At 36.6% G+C, this 20,720-nt stretch overlaps 2 protein-coding genes across 2 annotated transcripts; one reads left to right on the forward strand and one right to left on the reverse strand.

The window, feature by feature from the left end:
* Positions 1-907: 907 nt before the first annotated feature.
* Positions 908-17,006, reverse strand: LOC131155549 (probable pinoresinol-lariciresinol reductase 3). The gene is made up of 5 exons (XM_058108771.1): positions 16,711-17,006; positions 16,496-16,630; positions 2,187-2,424; positions 1,868-2,071; positions 908-1,166 (listed from the first exon to the last, which is right to left on the reverse strand). The coding sequence occupies exons 1-5, from the start codon at positions 16,888-16,890 to the stop codon at positions 1,000-1,002; spliced, it is 924 nt and encodes a 307-aa protein (XP_057964754.1). The 5' UTR covers positions 16,891-17,006; the 3' UTR covers positions 908-999.
* A 1,446-nt stretch (positions 17,007-18,452) lies between these two features.
* On the forward strand, positions 18,453-20,346 carry LOC131155468 (syntaxin-112-like). Its single transcript, XM_058108634.1, has 3 exons — positions 18,453-18,785; positions 18,917-18,998; positions 19,133-20,346. Exons 1-3 carry the CDS (start codon positions 18,600-18,602, stop codon positions 20,053-20,055), a joined length of 1,191 nt encoding a protein of 396 aa, XP_057964617.1. The 5' UTR covers positions 18,453-18,599; the 3' UTR covers positions 20,056-20,346.
* The last annotated feature ends 374 nt before the right edge of the window (positions 20,347-20,720 follow it).

Below are 20,720 nucleotides of genomic sequence, written 5' to 3' on the forward strand. Positions count from 1 at the left end.
GAATGCTTATTATCCTATTATAATTGTTAGTGCTGCCATGATCTCAGGTTAAACGCTGACAATTTGCCCGAGCATTTGTGCCCTTCTCCCAGTGAGAAACATTTACTTTCGTGGAAATGTTTCCATGATCGTTTAGGTCTGATGGCCGATTACTTGTTCCACATTGGTTGGGGGAAGAATAAAGCTCCCTCCCTTCTCATATAAAGTTCCATCTAGCCTCTCTTGCATTGCATTGACTAAGCCCACCATCCAGGTTCTGTGAAAGGGCCACCCTTAGGCATTGTCTACGATAGGCTTGAGTTAGGGTTCGGCTCTCTTGGGTTTGCAGGACCTTTTATTAATTTAAAAAAAATAAATTATATATTAAAAATCGAGTTAAAACCAAAGTGAACTGCAAAAATTTGATTTATAACCGTGGGCTGATTTTTTCGGTTCACACACTCCTATTCAGCATATAGAAGTGTTTTCCTCTCCAATGGTATGCCGGATTTTGCATTGCCAGCTTCTAATTAGGATTCTGCAATCATCTATCAAAGCTCTAATGGACCAAAAATGGCATCAGATGATGTAAATCAATTGCAGAACCGATTAAGCAGCCCCTTCAGGCACAGCCAACAACCCTGAAACTTGCAATACCCTTCTTATAAAGTATAAACCACGTAGCCCTTGCCTCCTTGGTATAAGATAAGCCCTTACCCTCAACAAAATTTCCTTTATATTCTTCTATTGATCTAAGGAATGAGATTCTCTCATCAGCGGAGTCAATTCGCATGCATCTCTCTGGAAGTGCTCTATCAACAGAAAAATGCGATTTGCCATTTGTGCAGATATAAAGACTCCTATAGACTTCCATTTGACTTCATATTCAATAGTGTAATTCTGTTATAAGAAATGACAAGAAAGAGGATTGGCAAATAAACTAATTTATCAGAGCAATTATAAACATTTCTCACAAAAGGGTGTCAAAGTAATCACTGATTGCAGTGATCTTAAATATTCTCACAAAAGGGTGTCTAAGTAATCACTGATTGTCGTGTATCTAACGTGAGGATACAGCTGTGTTCCTTCGACCCCGCCAGATGACTCGATGTCAAAGTACGTGTGATCTCCCTTAATGAAAGCAGAATATATAAAAATGAGTTCCAAACATTCTGGGTATGGAGTATCTGCAAAGCAACAAGCTACACATTCTTAGCATGGAACTCATTGCAAAATCATTAACAAGAAACCCCAAACAGACTGTTCAAAAGACAACAGAAGACATAAATCCTAGCACATCTCTTGCAGCAAAATTAGCCCCATAAACTCGTCAAATAGAAATCCAAAGGAATGTTGTTTCGCCTTTCATTCATAAAAATTGAGAATAGAGACCGAAGCATTGAGCATCTATCATTTTCAGCCTTTCATCCCAAGCATGGATGGTATGTCAAGTACAGAAGAAATAAGCTAAACTAATGTGTTCTGAATGCAACATCTTATTAGCTAAACTATCTCTTGAATACCAAATTTTATCTGGTAAGCTTCTGTTAAGAATGTGCTCTAATTTAATGCTCATTGCCAAGAAAAAAATAAACTGAATTTTCGTTGGTACAAAATTGTCTGCCAACCACATGAAAATGAAATCATTCTGTTTCATTTCTTTGGCATTTGAGATGAGTTTATGTTCTTCTCAAGTCAACATTTTGAGATTCCAAGAACAACTAAATGCTTATTTTATCCTCAAATAGTTTTAATGATGTCCTTTGTATGTGCTGCAACAATATGTAAATTGAAACTCTACTCTTCGTAAGTGGTTTCCAGACATGTTGTAAGAATTTAAGTTGCAAGAAGTAGCCTCGAGAAAAGAATTTTTGAATGACCAACACACCTTTAATTTTCCTAAGAACTTCTTCTTCTGGCACGTAAAACTTCTCAAGCTTCTTCCCAATCTTACTCTCCCAAATCTTGACCAGTTCATTCACGGAGTAAACATTTCCTGAAGGCCTCAGATACAGCACTTTATTAAGCATACGTGGATCATCCACTGTATTGATAGTGAAGGTGGCAACATCACTTTCCTTCACAAAGACACCTGCAAAGAAACCAGAAGCTTCAATTTATGAAATGTGCAAAGTTTTTGTCATTGATAGCAGCTTTTCTGTTTGGCAAACACAATAACATGCAGATAAATTGGATATCGATCAAACCTTTAGTATTTCCATCTCCAAAAATTGTCACTTTGTCCCTAGGAGGAACCTTTTGGCCTGGTTGAAGCAGTGACGGAAGTAAATAACTCATGAAGAAATTGCAAGATACACAGGTATGGGGTATGCCTTCTGATTCTATAAGACGCCTAATTTCAGCTTTCCTCGAATAGAAGTCATAGTGCATGTCTACTATCTGAACCCTGTCTGGATCTGATCCAAATTCAGAAGGAATGAACCTCTGCACAAATTGACATTTATAGCGATCTTAGTCGATGCATGTAAGGAAATTATCACGAAATTATTATGAAATATGCATGTACTTCCCTTCTTAAATCTCACTGTATATTTGGGGATGAGGGTAACAAAAGTTACAGGAGATTTTTTTTTACCAGGTTGAAATCAAGTGGGCAAGCCTAAACCCAAAAATAGAACAAGTTAAAAAGCCTAAACCCAAAATATCTACAAAAAAAAAACAATGAAATACTAATGAACGAGGATTTAAACATGCAATGGAAGCCTCCTGACTCGTCAGTGCTTTTACAACCACATGCAAGAGTCTTATATTTTAAATTATTTTAACAAAAAATTTTCACAATAATGCATAAATATTTTCATGTTCTAGTGGCAATAGATGACACTTGCAGTTTATCTAGGCTACTTTCTCAAAAGAATAAAAATCGAAAAACAAATACAAAAGCTAAAGCTAAAAGGGAGAAGCCTTATAAGTTGCAGAGAGTATACACCACATGAAAGTTTGGAATTTTGGCAAATAATTTCTGCATGCTCAGTAGTCGGCAGCAAGAATATTTTGGAAAGTTCAACACCTTTCAGCAGTGCAGCAAATTACCCTCCATCTCCATCTCTTAATAGAGAGAACAACATCATAAGGACGAGGGCATGGGCGTTGTTTGGCAACAAATTGAAATATATTCTAGAAAATGTAAAAAAAAACCCATAACCAGTTGCAGGTAAACAAAACCAATTTACAGTACAGCAAAAGTAATGACATGCAAATCAAACGCAAAGTGCAAAAACCCAAAAGGCTGCACTGCTGCTGTCAATGACCACTACAAATGCACAATAATTGTAAAGTGTGTTGATATAACCTAAAAGAGACCCTAACATTAAATTCGACATTAACTAATGTATGATCAAAAACTAAAAAAACATCGAGGGATTAATGGAAAGAAGGTAACGTCCATTAATTAAAATAGGAGGTTAGCACACCAATCTTTACTCCCTAGTAACCTATCTGAAATGTAACCCTTACAATCCAGGAAATCAATAGAGAAGTATCCCAAATGCCCATAAAAAGGACCTCCTAATGAAGGTAAGACATCTCATCTTATCTCTTTCTCATCTATTCTTATTTTTGCAATAATCTTATTCTCTCACACTTCCTAACTTAGGTATCGGAGCAATTTTTTGAAGTACACCTCAAATCCTTCAAACCTCTCTTGTTTGAATTCGTACAAGTGGCCACAGTCAAAGATTAGTCCATGTTCTCCAACCAATTTTTGACAGCAACAATTGGTGCTATTTGGGGGAAATAGGGAGGACTCTTATCTTTGACCATAACCACATCACATAACTCCACAAGACCCGTTGCTAGGAATCAATCACCCCAATTGATCCACTCCACACTGCTAGACAATTCATCACAAAGTGTGCCCCTAAAAGAATTCTTAACTCTTCAAAAGAGGGTGGAAGATATGTTCAACATCGTTCTACAACAAAAAAAAGGATTATGTGGAGCATGATTTAGAGGCTACTCAAGTAAAAGCAACACCCAAAGAAAAGGCGGTGGTACCATAAGAGGCAATTGTAAAAGTATCAAATCTGACTGAAAAAAAAAAAAAAAAATAGAAGATGGCCACTTGATAAGTAGAACTCATAAGACAACAAGAGGTGAACACAGCTCACCAAAATGGCTCATCTAATGAGCATAACTCACAAAAAATGACCTATCTGATGAGCACCACTCATGAGGCCTGGAGATGTCCATTTGATGAGGACAACTCATGAGACAACAAGAAGTGAGCACGACTCACCGAAGTTGACCAAATGAGCATCGCTCATGTGACCCAAAAATGCTCATTTGATGAGCACTACTAATGAGACAACAAAAGAAAGACACTACTTGACAAAAAATTAGCCCATCTGATAAGCATTGGTCAAAAGGCCCAAAAATGCTCATTTGATGAGCACCGCACAAGACTCATGAGGCAACGATAGACGGACACTTCTCGATAAAAAATTGGTCCATCTGATAAGCTGTAAGGAAATTATCACGAAATTCCTAAAGCTTGTGAGAAACAAGATAAAGAAAAACACACACTAAAGAAAAAATAATCACATGCACAAAATAGTACGTACGTCGTTCGGCAATTTTTGCCTACGTCCACAGAGTTGCTGGGATTTCACTATTATTAGGGAAAAAATACAGCATGCAGCAGTACAGTTTTTCCTTCTCTCAAAACTGCGTCAAATGCATCAACCCTAACCACCAAAACAACGGTTTTTATATCATACGCACAGGATTCACAATGTGCTACAAAAAAAAAGGGGCAAAAATTTTTTCCCAGGGGCATTGCCCCCAGACCCCCAGGAGGCTTGTCCATGAGCACTATAGCAGCCCAAGCCGTAGCGCCCATGGACTAAGCCTCAGTAAAATATCTCCCATTAAAAAACCACACAACATTATTTCGGGTCAGGTCATCATCCAGATCAAACACAACGAGGCTCCACAAAGCCCAACAAATCTCCCACTTGGAGACTAGTTCAAACACCAACATCAACCGCAATCCTCCAAAAGAACAATCCCTCATCCTTGCAACTCATCCTCCCGTCCTCAAGTTAGGTCAACTAAAGCTGCACACAGCTTTAGCTTCTCTATAGTGACACCCTTAGTCAACATGTCTGTCGGGTCTTAGATCCACAGATCTTCTCAAGTATTACCAACTTATCTTCAACAAGGTAACGGATAAAGTGGTATCTTGTTTGTATATGCTTCGACTTTGAATGAAAAGCTGAATTTTTATCAAAAAAAATTACGCTCTAACTGTCATTGTGTTGAATGCCCGTCTCCTGCTTCTTACCCAATTCATCTAAGAAGCCATGCAGCCAAATCATCTCTTTTCCAGCTTTAGTTGCTACAATATACTTAGCTTTTGTAGTAGATAAAGTAACAATCTTTTGTAGATTTAAAGCCCAAGATATAGATGTACCACCCAAAGTAAATACAAACCTAGTAGTACTCTTTCTACTATCAATATCACCAGAAAAATCAGCATTTACATAACCCTACAGTTTCAAACTTGCACTTGTGAAGTAAAGACATGTATTTGATGAACCCCTATGATATCTCAAAATTCACTAGACTGCCTCCCAATGCTACTTTCATGGCCTACTCATGAATCTACTCACAACTCCCACTGCATGTGCAATGTTTGGCCTTGTACACACCATAGCATACATCAAGCTGCCAATAGTTTAGGCATAGGGCACCTTGCTTATATGGTCTGTTTCTTCTTTTGTCTTCAGTGACTGTTCTTTGCTTAATTTGAAATGACTACCCAAGGGTGTGCTCACTGGTTTAACTTCATTCATGTTGAACCTACTGAGAATTTTTTCTTATACTCTGACTGTGAAAGTTTCAATGTACCATTAGCCTTGTCTCTAATGATTCTCATACCAAGGATTTGCTTTGAAACTCCCAAATCCTTCATTGCAAACTGTTTTGATAATTGCTTCTTTAGCCTCAATGTTAGACCCTATAAGAGCATATCATCTACATACAACAGTTAAATGATGTAATAATTGCCAAAGAACTTAACATAGCAACAATGATCAGTTTCACATCTCTTGAACCCAATTCTATGCATAAAACTATCAAATTTCTTATACCACTGTCTTGAAGCTTGTTTTAGGCCATACAAGCTCTTTCTCAGTTTGCAGACTAGATTCTCTTGTCCCTGAACAATGAACCTTTCTGACTGAATCATGTAAATGTCTTCCTCCAATTCACCATGAAGGAATGTCGTCTTCACATCTAACTGCTCAAGATGAAGATTTTCTGCAGCCACCATTCCCAATACTAATCTAATTGTTGACATCTTCACAATTGGAGAAAATATTTTTGAGTAGTCAATGCCCTTCTTCTGTTGGAAACCTTTGACAACTAATCTGGCCTTATAACGCTTGCTACCGTCATGCTCATTCTTTATTCTGTATACCCACTTGTTGTACAAAGTCTTCTTCCCTACGGGCAATTCAGTCAGTTTCCATGTCTGATTCCCCAACAAGGAATCCATCTCATCCTTCATGGCTAGCTCTCACTTGCTTGAATTTTCATCATGCAAGACTTCATCATAACACTCTGACTCACCACTATCAGTCAACAGGAGATAATTTGGGGCGGGTGAATAACGCTGTGTAAGTCTAATGGTCCTGAAAGATCTACGAACTTCGGCTACAGGTGTACTCTGATCAACCTGTGATTCTACATTCTCCTTATCCTCTTCACTCCTTTTCTGGACAGTACTTTTAGTTAATTCATCTACGTTGACAAACTCAGATTTCTTTTGATCTATCTCTGTGACATGTGGCACTACAGTTGAACTATCCTTGTACATAACTTGTTCATTAAATATCACATTTCTACTTCTGATGATTTTTCTATTTTGTTCATCCCAAAACCAATAACCAAATTTCTCATCACCATAGCCAATGAAAAAACATATTTTAGACTTTACATCAAATTTACTATGAGCATCAGAATCAATATGAACATAAGAAACACAACCAAAAACTTTTAAATGGAAAAATTTTACTTCTTTATAACTCCAAACCTCTTTAGGAAGTCTAAACTTCATGGGAAATGAAGGTCCTCGGTTTATCAGGTAAGCTGCAATACTAACAACATCAGCCCAAAAAGTTTTTAGTAGTCTAACATGCAACTTCATACTCTTAACACGCTCATTGAGAGTTCTGTTCATGCGCTCAGTCACAGCATTTTGCTGTGGTGTCTCAGGAATGGTCTTCTCCATCCTGATTCCATGTGCAGCACAATACTCACTGAACCCTTCATCTATATACTCTCTTCTATTGTCTGACCTCAAACATTTTTCTTTCAAACTTGTTTCTGTCTCAACCATAGCCTTCCACTTCTTAAAAGTTTCAAATACATCAGATTTATTTTTCATAAAATAAACTCATACCTTTCTACTTGAGTCATCAATGAAAGTGATGTAATACCTTGAACCTCCAAGGGATACAACTGGAGAAGGCACCCACAAATCAGTGTGTGCTAACTCCAATTTTTCAGCCTTCAGTGTCCTGCCATTTTTCAAGCTCACCTTTTTCTACTTTCCTAAGATGCAACTTTCACACATGTCAAAATCAACGGACTTCAATTCTGATAATTTCCCTTTTGACAGCAGCATCTTCATCCCTTTCTCACTCATGTGACCAAGTCTACCGTGTCATAAGCTTGTATCAGTACTTGCTTCAGCAATTGCAATCGTGTCTCTTGGACTTGATGTCATATATAGAGTACTAGTCTGCTTTCCACGAGCCAATACTCTGGCTCCCTTTGTAACCTTCCAAGTACTACCAACAAACAACACTGCATGCCCTTCATCATCAAGTTGTCCAACAGAAATTAGATTCCTCCTCAGGTCAGAAATATGTCGAACCTTCTCCAGTAACCAAACGACTCATTGGGCAACAATATCCAGACATTTCCCATACCCACAACATCCAAAGCTGTATCATCAGCCAAATACACCTTACCAAAATCACAAGCAACATAGTTCTGTATGATTTCTTGGTATGGAGTGGTATGAAACGAAGCTCCTGAGTCCAAAACCCAATCATCAAGTGAACTGTCTACTGTAAGAAGTAATGCATCCTATACCCCTTCAGTTACAGTATTAGCAGAATCATCTTCATTCTTCTTCTTAAGACTTTTGCATTGCCTCATAAAGTGACTTGTTTTCCCACAGTTCCAGCATTATACTTGTTGGTCTTATCTAGATTTACTTCTGTTCCGATTAGAATTTCTAGATTTTGATCTGCCCTAATTTGAATTCTGTCATTACCTCTGCCTCTTGTCTCAAGGTTTAGGGCAAAACCAGATCCTGAGGTTTCACCTGCATCTTTTCTACAAATCTCCTCAGCTAGAATTAAATTTCGTATGTCATTGTACTTCAGTTTTTTTTTTCCCTATAGAATTGCTTACTGCCATCCTCATGGCCTCCCAACTGTTTGGCAAGGAAGCCAAAACGATCAATGCACAAATCTCATCATCAAAATCAATTTCTACAGACGACAATTGATTTGTGATAGTGTTAAACTCATTCAGATGTTGTGCTACTGATGCATTCTCTTTCATCTTCAAATTGAACATTTTCTTCATTAGATGCACCTTGTTGTTTGCTGACGGCTTTTTATACATACTAGACAAAGCCTTCATCATATCTGTTGTGATCTTCTCCTTTACAACATTGTGTGCAACAGACCTAGACAGAATTAACCTGATAACTCCCAATACCTATCTGCCAAGAAGAGTCCATTCCTCCTCCTTCATAGTCGCAAGTTTTTCCCCTAGAAGCGGCAGATGCGCCTTCTTCCCATAAAGATAATCCTCAATGTGCATCCTCTAGAATCCAAAGTTTGTGCCATCGAAATTTTCTATTCCAGGCGTCTTTCCTACTTCCTCTGCCATTGCTCCCATTCAAACCTAACCCTAGACTCTAATACTAGTTGTAAGGAAATTATCACGAAATTCCCAAAGCTTGAGAGAAACAAGATAGAGAAAAACACACGCTAAAGAAAAAATAATCATATGCACAAGACAGTATTTACATGGTTCGGTAATTTTTGCCTGCGTCCACAAAGTTGCAGGAATTTCACTATTATTAGGGAAAAAATACAGAGTGGCAGTACAGTTTTTCCCTCTCTCAAAATTGCGTCAAATGCATCAACCCTAATCACCAAAACAACGGTTTTTATATCCTGCGCACAGGATTCACAATGGGTTACAAAAAATCAGGCCAAAAATCTCCCATTAAAAAAACACGCAACATTATTTTGGGTCAGGTCATCATCCAAATCAAACACAACTAAGCTCCACAAAGCCCAACAATGAGCACCGCTCATAAGATCCAAAAATGTCTATTTGATGAGTATTGCTCATGATACAACAACAAAAATATTCATTTGATGAGCACTGCTCCTGAGACAACAAGAGACAGACACTTTTCGACAAAAATTGGCTCATTTGATGAGCATGGTTTTAAATAACGGCCGTTACATAGCGTAACGGCCGATACGTAACGGAAATCGGAGGGCCCGAAACCGATACGGGCCGATAATGCGGTTCGGAAAAAATTCACGGCCGTTACGGAGGCGTAACGGCACGTAACGGCCAATACTCCAACGTTACACGTCGTAACGTCCGTTACGGACCGTTACATGGCCGACAGTTCGCAGATTCGCTGAAGGGCTGCAGGCAGCAGGCAGCAGCGCTGCTTTCCCCCTCTCCCCAGTCCCCACACCCATCTGCCATTCAAAGGGTAAAATGGAAAGTTACAAATTGACCTTGAAAATTTGTTGGCCTTCGGCAATAAGAAGGCTTCGAAGCCTGAGAGTGAGCACACCGAGGCTACCGAGCAGATCTACTCAGAATTGCAGACTTCGCAGCCTTCCAGGACTCAGAATTGCAGACTTGCAGTTCCAGGCTTCCAGCAACTTGGCGAGTCACCGGCGACGGCGAAAGGTCTGCAGCAGCTCCGCCAGTCGTCGCAGTCGGCACCTTCTTCCGCCAGTCGTTGCAGTCGCCACCAGCCAGCCTCTCGATTTCAGCTTCGGAGGCTCGGAGCTTGGAGTCATCGCTGCTTTGTGCTTCGCTCCTTCGACTCTTCGAGGCTCCTCCGAGTTCCCTCGAATCCCTCCCCTCTCTCGCTCTAACTCAACTACCAGGCCTTAGCGTATGAGACACTCTAACACCCACAGCACTTTTCATTATGTTTTTTTTTTTTTTAATTATATTTTGTTGTAGCACAGCCCTTTTCATTCTGTTTATTTTTTTAAATTATAATTTGTTGTAAAATAGGTTTGTTAAATTGAATTAAAAAAAAAGTAATTTAATAGAGTAAAAAATTAGAAATCATTAATAATTATGTAAAATAAAATTTTCTTAATTTATAAATATTTTAATTATATTATATTTTTTGAAAGATAATTGAAAATTAATTCCATGACATAGCAAGCAATTATTAATATTATATAATTAATATTTTTTAAGGTTAGTAAATAATTAATATTTACCAATAATAATTGAAGCCTTTTTTATAATAATATTTGAATATCAATAATCCACTACTGCATTTACCATCTAAACAAAGCATTAAAATAATGTATGTACACAAGACATCCATGTGATGGCATTTTATATTATCTAGGCTTAATTGAGCTCTATTTTTCACCATTCTTAAAGAATTCCAAGGAATACTCTGCACAATTATTATAATATTTAGTCTTAGGATTTGCCAAACTTATAGAAATAAAATTAATTCATGGCACCAATTGGCTAACATACTATTTATGTCAGCTGGACAAAGTGGTCATTTTGATAAAGAAGATATCATATTCATTCCCATCTATTGAAAAAATATTAAATAATATTCATATTATAAAAGAAAAAAAAATTAAATAACATCTGTCACCCATTTTATGTTACATGTGTATCTACTTGCCATTTCTTGAGTAGGGTGACCCTGTTTATTAATATTTTTTAAGTTTTAAAACATCATTTTGACCTTAAATTTAAAATTAGGTAAAATAAATGTTTACATCTATTTTTTGTTTTTAGTTATCAAATAAAGTAAAAATTAATAACTTAATAAAAAAAAAATTAACCTAATAGTTAATACATTAATAAATTTGATTTTTACTAATTACTACTGGAATTTGTAGAAAAATTTAATTTTAATCCATATACTGAGAAAATGCTTAAATAATTAAATAGTCAATTTGTAATATATGGATCTCTATTTGTGATGCTATGATGTATATGAAAGTAGAGCAAAAATCTTTTTCACCTGTTAATTTCTTATAGTTATAAATGAAAATAAAATCAAGCTATAAAAAATAATGAAAATATCTTTTTAAAGATTAAGGAATATATTTTTTTTGTAATAAAATATCTAATATTTTATAATTTTGTTTATTTAAATATAAAAATAATAAACATTACTTATTATTTTTAATCAAATATTATACTTATTTTTACGTAATAAGTATTTAAAATTAGGACTATTTAGTACTTATTATTTAATATTTACTAAATTACTAATTATATTATTCCTGTCATTGTAGGAAGGTTGTAACTTTGTATTTTCTTTATATTTTGTGTAGAGATCATCAAATTAAGTCTATCAATATGTCACGTGATAGAGGAAATGAAAACTTACCTAGTGAGGATATTGGATGGCATTTTGGTACTGCGGTATACGGTAATAGACATGTTATTATGTGTAAGTTATGTGGGAAGATAATCAAAGGGGGCATTACACGCTTGAAACAACACTTGGCACATAAAAAGGGTCAAGTAGCTAGATACTCAAATGTGACCACACAAGTAAGAGAACAAATGATGAAACATCTACAACAGTATGCTGAGAAGAAAAGAGATAAACAAAAAAGGCAAGAAGAAGCAGAAGCCCAAATTAGAGGAGATTTTGAGAATTTGAGCGATGAAGAAGACTTGGAAGAAGAAAGTATGAGATTTGCTCGACAAGAAAACATGCGATCACAACAACAATGGAAAGAGAGACAAAGATTTCGAGCGAGAACAACTGGAAGGGGTAATATTTATGAAGAGGGAGGTGGCTCTGGCAGTGGTGCTACCAGTGGTTTCAATAGAGCAGGAGCTCGATCTTATAGTGGTCGAGAAGTTGGAGGTAGTGGACGACAATGGATCAATCCTGATGCCCCTGAAGCTAGACTAAAGGCAATGGATCCTATTTTAGAAAGAAGCAAGAGTGCGAAACAACCAAAACTCAACACAAAGTTACTGAAAGGTTTAAGAAGTAAATTAGGAAAAGCGGTTGGAAAATTCCTAATTTATAATCGGATTCTAACGAATGTAGCTGACTCTCCATTTATGCAGCCCATGCTTGATATTGCTGCAGAGGTTGGAAAGGGGGTGAAGGATCCATCACCCTATGAGATATCTGAAATTTATTTGGAGCAAGAGTATCAAGAAATGAAAAATTATATAGCTTCTTTTGCTGGAATTTGGAAGGAAAGAGGTGTAACACTTATGTGTGATGGTTGGTCAGGACCAACTAGAAAACACATTATAAACTTTTTAGTTTATTGCGATAGAGGCACTGTGTTTCATAAATCAGTTGATGCATCTGATGTGCCAAGCAGAACAGCTGAATATTATTTCAGGTAATTTTCTAATTTTAATTGTATATGCAAATAGTATTATGGACTTGCATGTTTTTAATTAAATAGTAGTAATTATTGAATCTATAATTTCATTTCAGATTAATGGATGAGGTGGTTGAAGAAATTGGAGAGGAGAATGTTGTCCAAGTAGTGATTGATAATGAAACTGCAATGAAGGCAGGAGGAAAATTATTAATGCAGAAGAGGCCCAATCTCTATTGGACAGCATGTGCAGCTCATTGTATAGACCTTATTCTTGAAGATATTGGTAAGAAAAGTAACGTGAAGAAGGTCTTAGAAGATGCAAGAACAATAACCTCATTTATTTACAACCACACATGGACAGTGAATTTCATGAAGAAATTCACAAATAATAGAGAGTTACTTCGCCCTGCCATAACTCGATTTGCCACAAATTTCATTGCTTTGGAGACTATTGTCAGGCATAAACAAGCACTAAGGGAAATGTTTACATCTGATGCTTGGAAAAACTCAAGGTTTGGAATGGCAAAATCAGGCCCAGCATATGATTCAAAGAAAATTATCTTAGGCAAAGAGTTTTGGCAAAAGACCTCCGATATAATTAAAGTGCAAGAACCCTTGGTGAAAGTTCTTAAATTGGTTGATGGTGATGAAAAACCAACCATGGGCTTCATATACGAGGCAATTGATAGGGCGAAGTTGGCCATTCAAAAAGATTGCCGGTTTTACAAAGACTATTGGAAAATTATTGACAACCGGTGGAGTTTTCAGTTGCACCAAGATTTGCACGCTGCTGGTAAGTGTAAATCAAATACAATTTCTTATTATTTTAACTTTTAAATTATGCATAGTTGCATTAGAAAACTATTGATTAATATGTTTCTAAATTTAATTGTAGGGTATTTTTTAAACCCACAATTTCTTTATGGTGCCCCACCCTCTCCTGAAGTTGCTAGAGAAGTCATGGATGGAGTTAAAAAAGTGATAACCAAGTTGGTACCCGATATAGATACTCAAATTCGGGCTATTAATCAAGTAAGTATTGGTTCCATTAAATTGAATAATGAATTGTTCTAGTATTCTGTAATACTTTCAAGAATAATTATTAATACATCTAATTAATTAATTATATTTCACAATCATCCTTTTTTAATTGTTGCTATATCGAGATAGGCAGGAGACTTTTGGAACCCCGTTGGCTCAAAGGGCAGTGAAACAAACAAATCCTGGTAAATATGGCTATATAGCTAAATAATGGAGAATTACTCTATTTTCTCTCTTTGTGTTCAAATTTGACTTTTGAAATACGCTATACTAACATAAAACTCTTTTTAATTATTCATGCAGTTGAATGGTGGATTCATTATGGCTTGTGTGCTCCTGAGCTCCAAAGAATAGCAATTAGAGTTCTTAGCCAGACCACATCAGCTTCGAACTATGAGCGTAATTGGAGCACCTTTAGCCTCATCCATACGAAAACAAGAAATAGATTAAAGTACATGAGACTACAAAAACTTGTTTTCGTACATTACAACATGAGGTTAAAGTTAAGACGTACAATGAGAAGAAGCCAACGAGAAATTGAAGAGGGTTTCAATCCTATCAATTTGGACTACATTTTCTAAGAAGATGATCCTTTAAGTCAATGGTTAGAGGAGAGAGAGACACCACTACTCGACGGTCAGGACAATTCAAATTGGTTAAATGAAGAGATTGGTGGTACTACAGAAGGAGGTGATCAACCACCAATAAACGCGCATGATGATTCAGGTTCAAGCCTTGAACGTACACAAAGTGATGACAATCTTGGTTTGAGCCCACCAAGTGATGATGATGGTAATAGTGGTGCTGGAGCTGGGGTTGGGGGGGGGGCAGTGGTGGTGGTGGAGGCGGCGGTGTAGAATATAATTATGGATATGATACAGGGACATCATTTGGAAGGGATATATATCCTTCTGATCCTTATGGACTACATGACATACCTGAAAATTATGACTTAGATATTCCTCCAGGGAACCAATCTTCACAACCCAGGAGAAGGAGGAGTGCTCGTGGTGACCCTAGCGATTCTACTGAAGATTCATATGGTGTGGTTCGTAGTTTTGGCGACTTTGGTTTAGATGGTTCATCATCACAATCATATGGATCTCATCCAGCATATCCACATTATGCATCTCGTGACTCACATTTTTATCCCAGTGGATCAGGAATCTCATGATCTAGTGAGTCTTCTTCTACACACTACCCAGAGCCAGCCCCTGCCCCAACTTATAGACATTATTCAGGAGAATTTTCATCACCAGTACATTTTCAAGAGCAACAACAAAATGACGCAAACTTGGGTTCATTCAACTATATGTTTCCACAAGGATGGGGAGATAATTTCCCATCCCAATCTCAAGATACAGATGCAAATTATGAAGACCCTCCACGTCATTCTTTTTGGTGGTGACATGTGTTATGTTATAAATTTGTAATATTGTATTCATGTATTTTCAACTATTTATTGATATTTGATATTAATCACTTTTTAAATTCATGTATGTGTAATGTGTATATTGAGTATTAAGTCTATTGAGTATTGATTCATTTTTAGTAACTTTATGACTTTAATTAATTGATTCTTACATTTCTACATCTTTTTACTCATTAAAGTAATGTAAACTATAAAAAAATATGCTTTTTTTTGTAAACAGGGCACTAAAATTAATATAAAAATCATAATGCCTATTAAAAAGCATTTGTAGGTTGAATGAAAGCCTTCAAAATTCATTAAAAATCATGTATTAATGGATTTCATGCTTATTTTTTTATTTTGGCATGGTTGTGCATGCGTGAAAAAAATTCACGACCGTTACGCCCGCTTCCCGTTGCGTAACACCCGCATCTCCCGCGACTTGCGACACCCGCGACCGTTTCGCGACGTTACCCGCGACCGTGACTTCGAACCATGTGATGAGCACCGCTTATGAAATCCAAAAAAACCCATCTAATGAGCACTGCTCATGAGATAGCAAGAGACGGACACTACTTGACAAAGTACGAATCTATTTGATGAGCACCGCTGATGAGGCAATAAGAAATGGACGCTGTTCGATAGAGTATCGATCCATCTAAGGAGCATCGCTCATGAAGCCCCAAAGATATCCATTTGATGACTTAATCCAAATCTCGTGATAGTAAAAGGACTATAGTAAATATAATATACTCTCGAACCAAAAAGGTAATTCTAAGAATTGTAAGGGGACAACTAATATAACCTAGAAGAGACCCTATTATTAAATTTAGTATTAACTAATGTAAGACCAAAAACTAAAAAGACATCAAGAGATTAATGAAAAGAAGGTAACTTCTGTTAATTAAAGCAAGGGTTAGCACATTAATATTTACTCTTTAGTAACCTATGCGAAAAGTAACCCCTACGATTCATTAGTAAGAAAATCATTAGAGAAGTATCCTGAATGCCTATAAAAAGGACCTTAAGGTAATGTATCCCATCTTATCTATTTTTATTGTTGCAATAGTTTTATCCTCCCACACTCCTTGACTTGACTTAGACATCGGAGCAATCCCTCATAATACATTCCGGGTCCTCCAAGTCTCCCTTGTTTGATTTCTTGCAGGTGGCTATAGTCAGACGTCAGTCTTCATTCTCAGCCAATTTTTGGCAGCATTAGGTGTAATGGTTTTCTGTAATAAAGAGCCATTCAGCTAAACAATTGTGATGGCTTTGTGCATTTTAGATATATCATTTGAATTTCAATTGTTCAAATAAATAAAATGTATAAACAAAAGTCCACAATTTTTTTTGTGATGGGGGGGGGGGGGGGGGCGGGGGGCAAATGGGATGAAGGGGAGAGAGTGACCTTGACGGATCCAACTTTTTTTATGGCTCGAACAAGATGCCTCTGCAAGTGAACTTGTTTCGCTGGAACAGCGCAAATCACCACGTCCACCTGCTTTATCGCTTCAATCAAGCTCGATTCATCTTCGAGAGAACCCTATAAAGTATAAATCACATACTCAGAAAATGTAACAGAAGAATAAGAAGAAGGAAGGTAGGAAGGAGGGTGAAGAAGACCTGGAGAATTGTGGCTCCAGCAGAGGAAAGGGATTGAAGCTTCTGAGACTTGTCAGGGTGAGAGGATGCAGAGTCCCTGACAAGAGCAAAGGTGGGATGAGAGAATTCGAGGCTAGTTTTGGCCAGATGAAACCCTAGATTTCCAGTCGCCCCGATTACCAGTATTCTGCTCTTCCCCATCCTCTCCTTCAACAAATGCTGCTATGGCGTCTGCTACTCCCAAGTCCCAACGGAGGAGGAAAGAACATTGACTCATTGAGGCTCCTCCCCAAATAAAGGAAAAAAATAAATAAAATAACAACACTATTGTCTTTAAAATACTTTGACAAATTTCTTCTAAAATAATATTTAACAATTATCTTCATTAATTTGATATTTGCATTGCTTCAAATCACACATTTTTTGTGCTTTATATTGACATCACTTTACAGCATTAAGGGCTTGTTTACATTTGAAAAATCAATTTTTTTATTTTTTGGATTTTTAAAGTAACAAAATTATTACATTATTTTATTTTTATATTTATACAAATTTGAAATAAACTATTTACACAAAATTTAAAATATAAATAAATTTCAAGTTTTTTTTAAACAAATATTAGATATTTATTTATAAAATTAATAATTGTATAATGTTGATACGAATGTGCAGCGAAAATCTCGCACAACTAGAATTCGAAACAAGTAATGCAAGCACTCAACGATAAATATACGGAAATTAACAATCAACCACAATATGAATAAAGAAAAACAATAAAATCAATGACACAACACAAGAATTTACGTGATTCGAAAAATGTGCTTACGTCCACTGGAGCAAGGGATTGATTTTCACTATCTCATTCGTGAAGCTTGTCAAGTTTACATCAAATGTTACAAAACATAGTTTATATACTAATTCTATGTGTATAGAAGACTTAAATTATAATTAAAACACTTCTATAACAATCTCCGGAGGAAAATCCTCCAAAATCCTCAATCTATTGATCACCAAATTCAAAAATCCATGACTTACACCCAATGAAACCACCGATGGTTAAATACCGAGAGGCATTCTTGCTATAGACTGAAACCGTCGACTGTTATCTTTCGTTGCTGAAACCGTCGAACACCGTCGACCAAATAGTCGACGGTTTGATTCTACAACTAACTTACTTGTTTTTCGCGTCATTATGCTTTCCCGGCACATGCGTTCCATTCAAATATGAGTCACAATTCCAACATATAACTTTTAAAATATTATAAAAAATCAATAATTAGAACAAAACAAGCACTTTTTTTATTAAAGAAAAAATCTATCTCAAAAAATCTTAATGTTATGTGTTCATACTTTCTTGTGATTAAGATAATCTTGTGACAAATCTTAAATTGAGGTATAAGAGCCTTATCCACTGAGCATTAGTTAATTAATTCGGATAGAAAAAATACTCATAAGTCGATAGTAAACCCTTATTTTATGACTATGAAAGAGTTGGACAACATTGAATCACATAGGAAAAAATTTAAAATGAACTAAAAAAAAAATTTTAAGGTTATGAGCTAACATTTAATCAACAACTTTACAACATTCCATACTCCAACATATATACATGTAAGCTTTTATCACCAAATCACAACCTCTTAATATTATTTTTTCTATAACTCTTTTCATTGTATCCTTTTTAAGGAAAATTTAGGTTTTGATATTAGGAGATTTAGGAACATCATTTAGGATGACAACTCTTGTTAACGCTATTTGTCTTTGTTGGCGATTTTAGTGGAAGGAAAAATTATAAAATGTGTGTTCATAGGCCAAACTTCATGGACAAAATGGACCTACCATATTTAACGGATATGTTCATAAAATCATAAAACCTTATTTTTCAAATTTGAAATCAAAACGGATCGGAAATGAATCAGGTGATCAATTTCGTAATGGCAACTCCTCACTACTATTTAAGTTGCAGAGGCTTCGCATTTTGTCCAATCCCTCAAATCTTTTCATCCGCCTTCAATTTCAAAAGCCCCTGTCTCGGACACAAGATCCATCGGACGCCCAGCTGTCTCTCTCTCTTCGGGGCAATTGATTTCTTCAAGGTTTTAATTTTTTTTCCTCGCTGCACTCTGTTTCTTCTTTTGAATCCTAGCATATGCTTGATCAGGTTTTGTTGAATAAACGCTATTTCGAAAGGTATTTTCTGTTTCTGATAAAATTTACTCTGTTAAAGATTTCTTGTTGGAGAAATTGGAGTCCCCAGAGACAATTTCAACATCTCCAGAACCCATTGTTTCACCCAAACCGATTCTGTGGTAACTTCTTGAACTCTCTTTGTATATCCCACGCTTGCCTCTCCGTTTTTTTTTTTTTTCTTTTTCTCATTCATCTAGAAATTCCTTTTTGTTCAAAATTTCTCAATGTATATGAAGCTGTACATTCGTTGCAGGTGGGTCTTTGGAAATTGTTGCAAAGATGAATGATCTGATGACAAAATCGTTCCTCAGTTATGTGGAACTGAAAAAACAGGCCATGAAGGATCTTGAAGCCGAGCCAGACATTGAAATGGGGCAACTCGAGGCCTCTGACGAGCAGAACCTTTCTCGGTTCTTTGAAGAGGTGGCTGCAATCAAAGCAGATATGGAAGAGATCACCAATTTCCTCATTGATATTCGAACCCTGAATGAAGAGGCAAAGTCTACTCACAGCGTTAAAATCCTCAGAGGGTTTAGGGACCGAATAAGCTCAGACATGGTCGCTGTTCGTCGGAAGGCAAAACTCATCAAAACGAAACTAGAATCACTCGATCAATCCAATACAGCAAACAGGATTTTATCCGATGCCTATAAAGACGGGAGCCCTGTTGATCGGACGAGATTTTCGGTGACTAATGGATTGAGAGTTAAGCTTAGAGGCATGATGAATGATTTTCAGTCACTGAGAGAACAAATTCTGAAGGAGCACAAAGAGGAACTAAAAAGGGGTCACTACAATGCTACCGGGGTGGAACCCAGTGAGGAAGCCATTGAGAAGATGATTTCAGGAGGCAACCTGATTCAAAGTTTTGAAGGGAAATTACCCGAACTGGCAATGGAGAATCAAGAAAGGAATGAGGCTGTGAAGGAGTTACAGAAAAGCTTGAAAGAACTTCATCAACTTTTTCTTGATATGGCTGTGATGGTTGAGACACAAGGGGAGAAGATCAATGATATTGAAGAGAATGTGGCTCGTGCCGGAGATTATGTCAACGGCGGAACAAAGAAACTACAGTCTGCCAAACAGATGAAGAGGAAAAGTAAATGGGTTTCTTGGATTGGGATTGTGTTGCTGATTTTCGTATTGATTTGCCTTATTCCAATCTTGGCTAAATGAAAAAAAGCGGACTGTTACTTGGTATGATGGGGCTTTTTGTTGTTATGCTTTCATGGAGGTCTTGTTTCATAAATACAGTAACACATGTAGAGTTTGATGATAGTTGTTCATCTTGCACTTATTTTTGTGTGTAGTTAGATCTCAGTGACTCAGTGCAGGTCAGGTTTTTTGGTTTTGAAGAGTGTAATGTGGATTTTCTGCGTCATTTTCTTCTCAATCCTTGCATTGTGTTCTGTTTGTTGAGATTGCTTTATCAATGAAACGGTTTGGGTACTGCTTTTCCTCCCAAAATCAAATAGATCCTGCAAAACATGTGGCTACATCAAGTGTAGTCAAAGACTTGTTGAACTGGTGATTTCTTTAGGTTAGAGGAAAAACTCAAAAGAACAATTTTCTTTTTGAAATTTACCCTACTAGGGCTGAATTCAAGTAGAGACCTCTAGCTGATCTAGGAGTTATGTGCCAAGGTCCTTAAGTAAAGCATGTTCCTTAAACCTACCTTCCTTCTGCTAAGTAAAATAGGTGGAATCTGTAGTACTTTGTTTTTGGTGTGTTTCCCTGTTCTTTTCAATATGTAGGTTATTTGAGCATTGTTAAAGCTTTATGATATACATTGTTAGCCTACAACCTAATAGCTTAAGCTTTTAGATAAAGTGATAATCTAA

The sequence above is a fragment of the Malania oleifera genome, chromosome 5 (genome assembly GCF_029873635.1).
Source record: "Malania oleifera isolate guangnan ecotype guangnan chromosome 5, ASM2987363v1, whole genome shotgun sequence".
NCBI lineage: Eukaryota > Viridiplantae > Streptophyta > Magnoliopsida > Santalales > Ximeniaceae > Malania > Malania oleifera.